The 14,012-nt window shown below is 43.3% G+C and overlaps 1 protein-coding gene across 9 annotated transcripts in view; it reads left to right on the plus strand.

Annotated features, from left to right (window-relative positions):
- The window catches only part of LOC117903571 (protein kinase shaggy), a 65,820-nt gene that overhangs the window by 41,856 nt on the left and 9,952 nt on the right, over positions 1-14,012 (plus strand). For 4 of the 9 annotated variants that reach the window (XM_034815786.1, XM_034815788.1, XM_034815780.1 and 1 more), the window contains 9 exons: positions 4,342-4,532; positions 4,620-4,703; positions 4,970-5,023; positions 5,847-5,957; positions 6,028-6,265; positions 6,336-6,529; positions 7,925-8,114; positions 8,177-8,626; positions 12,933-13,025. In XM_034815786.1, the coding sequence (XP_034671677.1) occupies positions 4,342-4,532; positions 4,620-4,703; positions 4,970-5,023; positions 5,847-5,957; positions 6,028-6,265; positions 6,336-6,529; positions 7,925-8,114; positions 8,177-8,626; positions 12,933-13,025 (1,605 nt within the window). Of the gene's footprint in view, positions 1-2,481; positions 3,419-4,059; positions 4,180-4,341; positions 4,533-4,619; positions 4,704-4,969; positions 5,024-5,846; positions 5,958-6,027; positions 6,266-6,335; positions 6,530-7,924; positions 8,115-8,176; positions 8,627-8,729; positions 8,834-9,552; positions 9,844-12,932; positions 13,026-14,012 lie in introns of those variants that run through there. The other 5 variants (XM_034815787.1, XM_034815782.1, XM_034815785.1 and 2 more) reach the window with 4 other exon arrangements.

A 14,012-nucleotide genomic window follows, 5' to 3' on the forward strand; every position in this document is an offset into this window, starting at 1 on the left:
TTCCATTCAACACTTTCTGCGCTGCGTCATTCCATTTGCATGCAACACCCCCACGACCACGCCTCCGACTGTCTTTTCCCTTCTCCCTTCTGCCACTGAAACTGCTTCTGCCATGCCCAACCAACCCACCGACTGTGGTGCCAACTGCCTTGTATATCGATTAGTTTCTGTCCGCGTTGTCGAGCAGAGCAGCCCACTAACAAATTGCCCTCCCATTTAGACAGCGCTCCAACTGTGTGGATCCCATCGGCCATTCATCATGCCATTCCTTGACTTGACTACTGGCCCCCTCCCCAAACGAAAGACTGCACCCTGAACTCTACACTCTGGCACCCTAAACCTCGTCGCAGTTTCAACAGATTTTAGCAGAGATTTATATGTTTGCTTTATAACTTATAGTTATAGATCTTCAAACAGTTTACTATATCTTCTCTTAGCTGTATACAGCTATGGGGAAACTATGAAGCTGCAACCCAGAAGAAAGGGCACCCAAAAGCTGCATTCCGCTTTGAGTATTTCCGAGATGTTCCTGTTTGCTTACGATAATTTTATTGAATCAGCTGCATAAATTGTTAATGTTTTAGACTCCTGAATAAGCAATTGATTAATTGATTGAATGACAAAACATTTAGACTGTTGGGCTGCCTTGCATCGAATCGAAATGGATCGATAATTGGCGATGAATGCAAATTTATAGAAATCAGCGATGGAAGAAGGTGGCTGGATTGCTGTTTTGGATGCATTGCACTTCGATCATTTGAAGAGTATTTGGACAGAGCCTTTAGGAGTCTCCTTGTTAGTTGGTTTTGACTTGATCTGTATTTTTTAATTGGTAAAACAATCGATGATATTTGTTTTGCAATTTTGGAATTCGCTCAGCATTCGCTGAATGGATCTGATTTACACACTGATCTGTGTGTGAAACTCATTGTACATTGTGCTAAATAAACAATCAAAACAATGCCAATGCCATGCCAAGGGTTAAATCATCTGCATTTGGCCGGACTGGCCTGCCGGTATGCCTGCCTTTCAGTTTCGCTTTTCCTTCGCTTATTTGTTTCGTTTGTTGCTATTTATATATGATTTATGTCGCTTAATTGATTCATTAAAATTAAATAAATTTCAATTGCATATTGCGTATCCTTTCCGTTTCGTCTCTGACTGTCTTCTGCCATTTGCTAATGCTTCATCTTCCCATTTGCTCGACTGCTTTGGCAAAGTCTTTTACCGCACTGTTTATTGCACTGCTTCATTCGGCTATGCAACTGTTACTTGCACTGCTTTGATGCAGTCCATCTGCTTACTGCTGCTCTCTCACGTTACTGCTTACCGTTGACCCTTTCTCTTCTGAGTGTTTTTTGTTTCGTGTTTTCTTTCTCTCTTCTGCATCTTCAGCTGCATCTTCAGCTGCATCTCTTACCCGTGAACATTGTTTGTTTTTGGCTTTTGCATTGAACTGTCAGAGAAGCCTCCTCTCTAGATTGGTGGCCAAAGGGGCGTGTCCGCTGTGTCGCATGCTTGGCTACACCTGACTGCCGCTCTTCATCTTCTACCTTGTGCCTTTCTGTCTATCTTTCTATCTACCTATCTATCCATCTATTTGGCTGACCCATCCCCATTACCCGACCTTGCCTTATCGTTTTTTTTTGTTGGCATTCCCAGATTCGCAATTTTCCTGCAATTAAATTGTGCAAAAGCAACAAATTGTCGAAATAATTATGAACAATTTTTCTCGAGCACAGAGTCTTGGGTGGGGTGGGTGCGTGTGCCGTGTTGTGCCTGCAGCTTGGAGATTGGAGATTTCGTTTTGTGTGTGGGTGCCCCGAACCCGAATTCAAATCCGAACCCCTCAGCCCGAACGTCGTGTCTCGTCGGGGATAAAGAGAGAGAGTGAGAGAGAGAGAGTGAGAGAGGGGGAGATACTGACAGCGAGAAATGGCAGAGCTGTGGCCAATTGTGCAACGGAAGTTCGAGCGATCGGTTCGGATCGGATCGGAACGGAAAAAAAAGAAAAGAATAGAAAACATAACAGAGCAGAGCGCTTCAGATCGGATCGTATCAATATATGTAGTTGCAACGATACGAAATAAATATATCACAAAAAATATATAGATATAGATCGATAAAAGTGAAACAAAGCCTCAACGAAAATAACCCAAATTCGAAATCGTTATATTTAATTGTATCTATCGCCCTCTCGCTCTCTCGCCCTCTGGTTTCTTTTTGTTGTTTTTTTTTGTGGCTTGCATTTTCTATTTGAAGATCGATCGAATTGATCGGATGGCATCGGGTTGGATCTTTTGATCGATTGATCAGAACAAAGCGAAACGAAACGAAACGAAAACGTCAACCGATCAGCGGTCACAGCGGAGCGGTGTCGGCGGTGGTTTCGGTGGGCAAAAGTTGGTCAAGTCAAGTGACTGCAGCGAGAAAAGCTAGCGAAAAAGTAGGCCAAAGCAGCAGGCAGACCGTAGCAGTGGCTCAGTGTATTAGCGTCGTGCGGCGTTGCTACTCGGTCTCAAGGTGGATAGGTCACAGGTGGTGCCCATGGCGTTGCCGCGCGTCCGCAAAGTGGTCCGCGTGGTGCGAAAAAAGAAGCGAGCGACGGGCACGGGCCCAGGCACTGGCACTGGCACGGGCACGGGATCTGCATCTGCATCGACAATCAACGATGCCAGCGAATCGGATGGGGGTGGTGCCAGCTCGGGTGCTGCCACTGGCAGACAGAACTCCATCTCCATACCCATCTCAATGGCTGAGATGGAGGCGAGAGCAGCTGCAGCAGCGGCAGCCGCTTCGGCGGCGGTGGGTGGTGCCAGCGGCAGTCGTCCCTGGACACCGATGCCGCCGCGTAAGCCGACCGTGCAGGCGGCCAAGACCAAGCGGCGACCATCGGCAGGCGTTGGATGTGGAAGCGGTGGCGGCAGCAGTGGCACTGGCAATGGCTCCAATGTTGGCTCTGCGGCCGCAAGAGGAGTCCCGCCGGCAGCGTCGGCAGCAGCCGTGTCCGAGCAGCGGCGCCAGCGAAAGGACAAGAAGCGTCGCTCCTCGAGTGATTCGAATGACAGCGACGGCAACAGCTCCGCGAGTAACTCCAGCTCCTCCTCTGGCGCCTCGGGCTCCTCCTCCTCGTCGTCGTCGTCGGGCGAGTCGGAATCGGAGGAGGGTTGCTCCTCTTCCACCGGAGCATCCTCCTCTAGCTCCAGCTCCAACTCCTCCTCGTCTCCGTCGGATGTGCGGCGGAGGCGCAATGCCGCCGCCAATGGCAAGAAAAAAGCCAAACCCCTTTCGGCAGCAGCTGTTGCGGCGGCATCCACCTGCTCCTCATCGCTGGCGGCCCTCAAGAAGAGCACCAAGAGCTCGTCCTCGGCCAGCGCCAGCACGACCAGTGTTGGTGGCAAGCAGTACAAGGATCCAAGTACAGGAGAACCCCCAGCTGCAACCCCCCGCCAATCTGTAACCTGTTATCCGTGGTCCTCCCAGTCCCAGTCCATCAGAACTCCCTCCTGCATGTCGCAGTTGCTGTGTCCCACAACCTGAACCTGAAATGTGTCACATCCCCATCTTATCCTCGCCCCGGCAGTGGCAGAGTCTGACTGCTGAATGCTGAGGGGCAGATGCGTTGCAGCAGCTGCCACAGTCGACAGTTTGGCGCTAATGCCAAAATTAATTAGAAAAAAAACACACAAAATACGAAAGAAGGCAGCATCCAAATGCAAATTGAAATCCAAAGGCGCAGGGGAAACCTTCATATCATGCAATCATATGAGAATCATTGAGATCCACTCTGGGAAGTCTGGGAAGTATAATCTGTCAGATTAGTTTATATTCAACTGGAAAACTTCTCCCGATCTCTCACCTTCCACTGCCTCCTCTCTCTCTGTCCCTTTGCTCTCTGTTTGTATTTCGTTTTCACTGTTCCAGTGGCCATTCGCTTATGGTTCATTTGAACCATGAATGAGCTTCTTCCTCTTGCCTCTCCTTTGTTTCCTTGGTTTTCCACTCGTATCTGTTTGATTTTTATATCTGATCCTTATATCCTGCGATCCCTGCGATTAGGCATGAAGCAATTGATCGGCAAATTGAATGATTTGTGGCCCGAGCACAGCGTCGCATTGTCCATTCCAAAGGAGGTCGATAGGAGCAAGGAGAAGCTGGAGGGCGCCTGGGAGACGACAGGTACTCCCCCTCTACCTCCCTCTTACTCTATATTTGTGTGTGTGTGTGTTTGTTTCATCGATAAACAAATGGAATTTACAGAAATATTTATTCAAACGATAAACGCAACTAAAACCCTGATTAACATTTTCTCCCTTTCTGTGTCTCTCCTTTCTCTCGCAGGTCGCGATGGTTCCAAAATTACAACAGTTGTTGCAACACCCGGCCAGGGCACCGATCGCGTTCAAGAGGTCTCCTACACAGACACAAAGGTCATCGGCAATGGCAGCTTCGGCGTGGTATTCCAGGCCAAGCTCTGCGACACCGGCGAACTGGTGGCAATCAAAAAAGTTTTACAAGACAGACGATTTAAGGTAAGGCAATATAAACACAACCAAATCTATAATCTGTATTATAGATATTTCTATTTATATTTATATTCGTTTCTCTTTGTTTTATAGAATCGCGAATTGCAAATAATGCGCAAGCTGGAGCATTGTAATATCGTGAAGCTTTTGTACTTTTTCTATTCGAGCGGTGAAAAGGTGAGTGTCGCGGTATCGTATCGCTATCCTCCTACTCCTGCGATCCTTCAGATCCTAGTGGCTATACAGAAGAGTGGTTTGGGGGTGGGTGAGAAGCTTACAAAAGAAATAAGAAAAAAAGGAAACCCCTGAAGAATGCAAAATAATATGCCAGAGTCTCTAAAAATCTATCTTAAAAAAACAAAAAAAAGTCTTACAAATTTGTGAATTGTGTTATATAAATCTCTTTCATTTTCATATTCCAAAAACCGAAAAACTTGCTCAAGTTGGCTGAATTTCCCATCGATTTGGGTATATTTGCCAGTGTGCTCAAGCCCCAGGTATCTTTTCTCGTAATCTCTAATTCTGGAAAGAGCCTTTTCTCTCGATCTCTCGATCTCATTCCACTGGTCATACAATTCTCTATCTATCAAACTATCTATCTATCAATCTATCCATCTATCCATCTATCTGTCTATCTCTATCCACATCCCCCCTCCCTCCCTCGCTCCCAGCCTCCTCCTCCAGCTATCCATCTCTCTCTCTCTCTCTCTCTCTCTCTCTCTCTATATGTATTTATATGTATCTATCTCTAATCTCTATCTCTATATCTATCTCTCATATACCTGCTAAAGTTAAAAGAAAGAGAAACGTACAGTGAACTTATTACAGAAGAGTACGCCGCATGGTATCTCTCTCTCTCTCTCTCTCTATATCCCGAAACCCCCAACATCACCACCCTCCAACCCCACCCCCACCTATACCCTGCTCCGCTACTCTCTCTCTCTCTCCCCCTCTGCTATGTGCTATCTGCTAGATACATATGTGTGTGTTTTTTGTCACCAACTGTACCTATTTGTACCTCTCTTGAAGCATGCGAAATCGCAAAATTCATCGGTCCAAATCCAAATCCAAACCGATCCCTAAATCCCATCCAAAATCCCATTTCCATCCATTATAGCCGCTCTCTCTCTCTCTCTCTCTGTATGTGTGTATGCTATCGATATCCATGATGTATCCATCGCTCATACATAGCCACACAGACAGACACACTCGCAGACAAAACTCTCGCAGATGCAACATCATTAACTGAACTAATCTATTCTCTATATTTTCTATCCATATATCTATGTCTATGCTTCGAAACGAAATCCAAACCAACAGCGTGATGAAGTATTTTTGAATTTAGTCCTCGAATATATACCAGAAACCGTATACAAAGTGGCTCGCCAATATGCCAAAACCAAGCAAACGATACCAATCAACTTTATTCGGGTGAGTTCTTTGAGATTCAAATTGAATAATATGTAATTCTGATGCTAATCCATTCCTCCCGCCCATACAGCTCTACATGTATCAACTGTTTAGAAGTTTGGCCTACATCCATTCGCTGGGCATTTGCCATCGTGATATCAAGCCACAGAATCTACTGCTCGATCCCGAAACGGCCGTGCTGAAGCTGTGTGACTTTGGCAGCGCCAAGCAGCTGCTGCACGGTGAGCCGAATGTCTCGTACATCTGCTCCCGGTATTATCGCGCACCCGAGCTAATATTCGGCGCCATTAATTATACAACAAAGATCGGTGAGTGCAAAGCCCACAACAAAAGCAGGCAGTTACATTAAATGCTCACTCACTCTCGTTCTGTTTGTAGATGTGTGGAGTGCCGGCTGCGTTCTGGCTGAACTGCTGCTGGGCCAGCCAATCTTCCCTGGCGACTCTGGTGTCGATCAGCTGGTCGAGGTCATCAAGGTCCTGGGCACACCGACAAGAGAACAAATACGCGAAATGAATCCAAACTATACGGAATTCAAGTTCCCACAAATTAAGAGTCATCCATGGCAGAAAGTAAGTGCCAGTCAGATGTCCCCCTCAGTTCTCCCTCTTGGTTCTTGGGTGCTCGAGGTGCTGCTATTGTAGTCCTCCTGCTCGGGTTCTCGCTTTCGATCCACCATCGTTCCACTTGCACTTGTCTTGGTCAGCTCAAAGAGACGCTGAGCTGAGCTGAGCTCTCGCCCCCCTAATTCGACAGCTAATTTCCATCCTATGTTGTGTGTTTGTGTCTTTCCACAAATATATAATCAAAGTGTACATAAAAACTCGTTGCAGTCACTACTCGAACGTACCCAAATTCCAAACGCCCTAAACCAGAAACAACGATTGAGAGTAAGCCACGAAATGAATTCCAAAATTGAACCCAAAAACATTGAACTTGACGATCTCGAAAGATCGTTAAAGAATTGCTCGCAAAGCCAACCCCACCCCGTAATGCCAGAATGCCATCATGCATACAGAGTATATGCCATATAACATTTGCATTACATATTTGTACATATATTCGAGCCATTTACCATTTCTGGGCTTCCCTTTTTCACGTTGTTCCGCCTGTAAATACAATGCAAATGCAGCCTTTGTCCATACGGTTGGACAAGGAGGACGCACAAGCGAATGCTGTAAAAGAGAATGCATGAGAACAAAGGAATAGAATAACGCAAATACATGTCGTGTGCATGACGTGACAACAATTCGACTTGAATGAATGCAACTGCTCCCGAATTTAATAAAGGAAAGTAAAACCAGATAGTTTAGAGCTTCCGGATGTACCTCAGCGTACATCCCTGTGTATGTCCAGGGACTGAGAAAGTACAAATGTAAAGCAGGAATGTTGCATGAACACAGGTTCGAGGTTTCCACGATCCATATCAGTATCAGTGGTTCATGATTAGTACAAAGTACATTCACCGCAGTGCAGTCATGGCCCAACGCCTCCCTCAACTCAATCCCAAAATGCGTACAATGCTTAAGAATCTGATTTTGTCAGTTATTTCTCGCATTTTCATTGCTTTCTAGCTTTCGGCTCTAGCTTTTTGCATTTCAATTACAATTTATTTAAATATTAATTTGATTTGAATGGTTTTTTCTGCGTTTCTTGCCCTTGCCTACTGCCCACAACTCCACTGTCCGTTGTCCGCTGTCCGCTGTCCGCTGTCCGCAGCCCAATTGTCCGCTGTCCCACTGCTGTTGTAGCCTTCTTCAATGTGTCCTCTCTTGATGATTGTGTCTGTGTGTGTACTGCCCTGTTCTGCCGTGTCCTGTCCTGTTCTGCCGTGTCCCTGTCCTGCCGATTCCGTTTCCAATTTCGATTGTGTTGCTGTTCTGTTGTCAAGACACAAGACTCTTCTTACCTCACGCCATCTACTCGATTCTGTTAATAGAGACGCTAATCCGATTTTCTCACTTCAGGTTTTCCGTATACGCACTCCGACAGAAGCTATCAACTTGGTGTCCCTGCTGCTCGAGTACACGCCCAGCGCTCGGATCACACCGCTCAAGGCCTGTGCACATCCGTTCTTCGATGAGCTGCGCATGGAGGGGAACCACACCTTGCCCAATGGCCGCGACATGCCGCCACTATTTAACTTCACAGATCACGGTAAGATCCACATTCAGATTTGCATCTGGAGATCCATCCTCTAATACATGTTCTCTCCACAGAGCTCTCGATACAGCCCAGCTTAGTGCCGCAGTTGTTGCCAAAGCATCTGGCAAATCGCTCCTCGGCCGGTGGGCAGGCAGCTGCCGGTGCCGTAAGTGGCTCCACCAGCGTCTCCTCAACGGGCAGCGGCGCCTCTGCGGACGGTGCCGCCCAGGCTCAGGCAGGCGGGACAGCAGGATCATCAGCAGCCGGTTCCGGATCGGGATCGGGAGCACCAGGGGCCGCCGCTGCAGCCGCCGGTGGATCGGCGACCGGCTCGAATGCCGGTGGTCAAGGAAACAATAGCAATCCCGGCTCCGGTGCGCCGTCCGCCGTGGCAGCTGCCCCGGCTGCCCAACAGGCAAACTCTGGCGGCGCTGCAGCCGGCGGTGGCGGAGGTGGTGCGGCGGGTGCTGCCACTGCAGCCGGCTCCGTAGCTGCGACCAATGCTGGTGGCGCCAACGTGACAGGTGAGTGAGCGTTGGCCCTCCCTCGCCCTGTCCCTTCCTTCCCCCCACCACTGTATTCCTTCCCCCTCAATCCCCATGGTTGCCATTTGGTTACATGCTTCAGTGGCTCATGCACTGAACGCATCCGCACTGCGTGTGCCGCGCAAGTCTCTGAAGCCGCCACGCCCCAGCCTGCTCAGCAAATGGTCTTAGGCGGGCTCCCACAAAACAATGGACCATGGAGTCATGGCCCATCATACACATAAGCATTCGATCTAAACCGAGAAACCCATCCAGAAAGAGCAAGACAGAGAATGTGCATCAAAATCAAAAGTTCAGCAGCTTCATTCGGAAATCAAGACGAATGCTTTCAAGTTTAGTTCAAGTTTACCCACCAAAACAGAAGAAGATTTGAGAAGAGTAGCCTCGAAGAGGGTAGAGCTCAAGGCAAGAGCTCCCCAAAGTTCAAGAGTTCAAACGGCACTCTCCGGTTTCCAGCTGTCCTGCCAGCATTCAAAATTACAAAGTCAACAAATGAATTAATTTTTCTCTATTTAAAGTTGTGGAATTATTATTCCCACTTAACGAACAAACATTTATGCTCACTACTCCGCACCACTCTCCCAGACAGAGCCCAGAGGGAGCCTGTTCCTAATAAATGTGTCGCAGCTGTTCAAACCCATTTTGTTCTGATTGTGATCCTTGGTCTGTGCCAGACGTGCTCAGCTCAGTCGTGGTTGGATTTTAATTTTGTATTTTGTATTTGTCGAGCGCTGAACGATTGATTGATTGATTGATTGATTATGTATGAAATGAAGGGTGTGGTTTTTTGTTATAATTTTAATTTTGTTTTACCAACAAAACTGAAAAATGAAAGCAAAACCGATTATAATTTGAATTTGAATTTTATTTTGATTTGTTCTTTTTGTTTTATTTTTTATTTGCAGATTCATAGGGACGATAGTATCATACAATCAAACACACACACACACACACATGTACTACCTATATATATATATATATCTGCATGTATATATATATATGTAGAGTAATAAAAATATATATAAAAGAACACACACACACACGCAACAAGAACCACAATAACAATTTTATATATATATATGATAACTATAAACGATAACGGAGGGAAACCAATACAAAAACCACAACAACAACAAGCTATACATAGAAGTTATATTCATAAATGTTTAATACCAATTGCAATCGTTGAGAAAAAACCAATCCAATACTATACAACACCCCCCGCTTCGAGCATCAAGAGATCTGCAGAGGAGTAGGAGGAAACAGAAGCGGAAACTGAAACTGAAAAGGAATAAGAAGCCGAAGAAGAAGATGAGATGAAGAGGAAGAAGTGGTAGAAGTAAACAGATATATTAAAAAAAAATTTAAAATTAAAAACGTAAATCGTAAAAAGAACGCAGCAAAGCAAATTAAAAAAAAAGAGAAAGCAAGCAACATTTTACCTAGGTAAAATTAAATTTATTTTAAATCTAAAATAAAAACTAATAAGCATAATAATAATAATAATAATAATAATAATACAACAATACACCATTAATATAATTATAACGATGATTATTATGATGATTATACATACAAGAACCAACCCATAATTATAATAGTAAAGCTCTGATCACTGATCACCCGGGATAAGTTCATTCAATCCCTGTTGACTCAGTCAGTCAGTCACATAGCGTGCTGATTTCTTTTAACCAATAGATTCTCCTCCTTTTTCTCTCTCGATCGTTGTATTATTATTTTGTGTTGTTTTTTTTTTCTTCTTCTATTACCACCAAACTAATTAACTAATTACTAATGCATACACAGAAATATATGCCTATATGTATATGTATATGTATTTTGAGCAGAGTCATTGTGTATTACTTTTACCAATTTGTTTTTAGTGTGTTTTAAGGAGAGAGTCCATTAATAATGATAACTAAACAAGTTTCGTGGCGAAAGTTAACAAAACGTAGAGCCACTAAGCCACACATTTTAATCAAATTCAAGAAGAAATACAAATAAAAGAAAGGCCTATGCGAATGGAAAACGTAATAATACAGATCAACTAGAAAATGACACAAAACGATGACACTAACACTGACAGTGACAGCAAAAGTACAGTACACACCTAACCCCGCCCAATACTAACACCAGCACCAACAGAAAAGGCAGAGATGGAAGAGGAAGAGAAAGCTAAAACAGAAGCATAATGTTAATGTTAATGTTATGTTAAATCTTAAAGTTAATTAAACAAAAAACTGATTAAAAGCAAAAAACAAACAATTATGCATACACAAACTATCTATATATATGTGTATATATACATACATACATACATACATACATATATACAATATAAATACATTTTTTTTTTTTGCAAAAAGGCATTATTGTATACATACAGATTAAATAAATAAATTATTTTTATTTTTATTAAAATAATTATTAATTTTATTTTGTAATAAATAAAACACACATACAATTCATTAATCAAAACAACAACAAAAAACAAACAAAACACCAAGCAAACGATCTGATGAAATACGATATTCAATTTTTTGTTTTAAACAAATATATTTATTTGTTTTTAATATGAATATATGTATGTAGAAGTAGGTAGACACGGCCACGCACCGCTGTGGCTGTGCCTGTGCCTGTGCCTAAAGTTGAACACATTTAAATATGAATATATACATACAAATATATCTTAACTTATGTATGTATTATTATTTAGCAATTAGTCGAGACAGAATTGTGTTTAAATTGAAATTGAAAATGTAATAGAAGTGGAAGTGGACCAAATGAACATGTGAAGGGTCTCTGAGGAATCAGCATGAGTAGATCATACCGATGGTAGATAGGGATCGAGCGTGTGTGCATATGTACATCCATGTTTCTGTCCGTATAGGCGTTCGAGAATCAACGGTTTAGTTGCAATATGTAGATAAAGTCAAATGGTCGATCGATTGATCGATGATCCGATTGTTCGATTAATCGATGATTGAACGTTAATAGCCGCACGCTGAATATATAAACTGTAACTGTTACTCTAACATAATTGTAGCTACCACTAGTTCGTAGTCAGTGTCGCCTCGCCCCGTCACATCCTCTTCCTCGCCCACGATCCCCTTCAGGCCTTAAGCCCGACTGCTTCAACCGAGGCACTAGGGTACAGTCAGAGATGGTCTAGGCAAACGTCCTGCCAACCTGAGTTAACTTTTTTTTTTTAATGATTTATCGACAATTTGCATACGCGAAATTGTGTGAAACAAAATATACATAACTAAGCGAAAACACATAATGATGTACCGCAGAGAAATCCGCTAAAAACCGTATATATTTATTTATATAGTTTATTATAACCGACCTTAAACTAATGATAACGATAATTATAAACGATTAATGAATACACACACCACACAACAAATTAAAACAATAAAAATGAAAAAAAAAACATTTTTCCTAGTACTTTAGGCCACCCACTGCAAAAGAACAGAGAAAAAAGAACAAAAAGCTCAACCCATTTACATGCATTATTTTTAAAATTCCTAAAAACATAATAACCCAGAAGCAAAAGCTGGAAAGGAAAGAAATACTAAAGCTATACACACACGCACGCATACTCTGACATTGTATACATATGTATGTATTGGTGTAATAATCATGATAATATATAGAACCGTTGATGATAATTGAGCGAAAGCAATGAGAATGAGAAGTGGATGAAAACCGTATAATAATAATACATACCAATAATAAACGAATACAACAAATAAAATGAGAGAAAACAAATACAATATTTAAACGAAAAGAATACCATATTTTGTTGCCTTTCCTTTTTTAATTATTTCATTTTATTGTGTGTGCGAGAAGTTATATTTTATTTTTTGCGAGGTTATGGTGCATGGGATGGGGCAGGGCGGTTCAGGCGGTTCGAAACATGCCGATACGATACCCGAAATAAACCGTTGCGTCAGGTGGTACTTTGTTCTCTCTTTATCGCTGCCCCTCTCCTAGGCTTCCTTCTGCAAGGTGAGGCGCTCTCACTCGCTCACTTTGTGCCACACCAGAGGCCATGCCAAACACCCTACAAAATTATACCTTGGCTCGGACCGTAGCGCATTTCATTTCACATGCCAATACAATATTGGCATGCCCACATAAAACTTTTTATCAAGAATTTAAATTAATATTTGTATCACCCCTACCCCACAAATAATTTAAAATTTAAAACAAGAAAAAGTATACCCTATATCTGCATATACATTTATCGATATTTAACATCCCCTTAAAATCATCGCAGGCTCACAGTCTAACAGCGCTCTGAACAGCAGCGGCGGCACGGCCAATGGCAACGGCAGCGGAAATGGCGAAACTGCAGCAGCATCAGCAGCAGGAGGAGGAGCCTCTGCCACACCTGCTGCCGCAGGTGGTGACGAAAATGGTGCTACAGCAGCAGCAGCCGCTGCAGCAGCAGCAGAGACCGAGACAGAAGCAGCAACAGCGTCCGGTTAGCGCAACAGCTGCGCTCTGTTAATGTAAAATGCTCTTTCTACAGCGTACTGTTATTCGCATATGTATGTTTTATTCGCTCTCGCTCGCTCTCAGGGTTGGAGCAGGCCTAAGTTAGTTTTTTTTTCGCAGCATTCAGCATAGGTAACGGAGCGTGATGGCAACATAAGCCTCAGCCACTCACCCACATACACACACATACGACACACTGACACGTACACACACACACACACACACTGACAAATAGCCACACACATGTATGTATGTATATGTAGCTACTATGTGCATGGCGAAGGCGGAAATTATTTAGCATAAAAACCAAAAGCAAAAAAAAATCTAAAACCAACAACAAGAAAATCAACTTAAAAACTATTCATAAAATACTAATTACGAGTATAATATTGTATTATGTATTTATTGAACAAATCCAATTATCCCTGGCCCATAATAAAGTAACCCCCGAGGGTAATGGATATATGGCAAATGTTACAAAAAGAGGAGCGAAAGCACCCGCTCTTCTTTGTCCCTTGTCCCCGCCCCTCCTCCAAAGCATTCCCCAACAAACTACCATCCACGTAGCAAACAAATTAAATGGAAAATGGCAAAAAAAGAAAAACAAAAAAGCAAAAAAAAGCAGCTCCTGTTATTGTATTATACAGACGGGAATATCTAAAGCAAAAAGGCCTACAACAAATGAGGGGATTACTCGTACTTAGTGAAATAAATCAAAATTTTTTGTCCCCTTTAACGTACCATCATACTATATAGTACATACGAGTATAGTATATCTGTGCAGATATCTAACAGATATAGTTATAGCATAGCACTCGATAATAGCAAGAGAAAAGCCGAGATGGAGAGAGAGAGAGAG

The sequence above is a fragment of the Drosophila subobscura genome, chromosome A, assembly GCF_008121235.1.
Source record: "Drosophila subobscura isolate 14011-0131.10 chromosome A, UCBerk_Dsub_1.0, whole genome shotgun sequence".
Classification (NCBI taxonomy): Eukaryota; Metazoa; Arthropoda; class Insecta; order Diptera; family Drosophilidae; genus Drosophila; species Drosophila subobscura.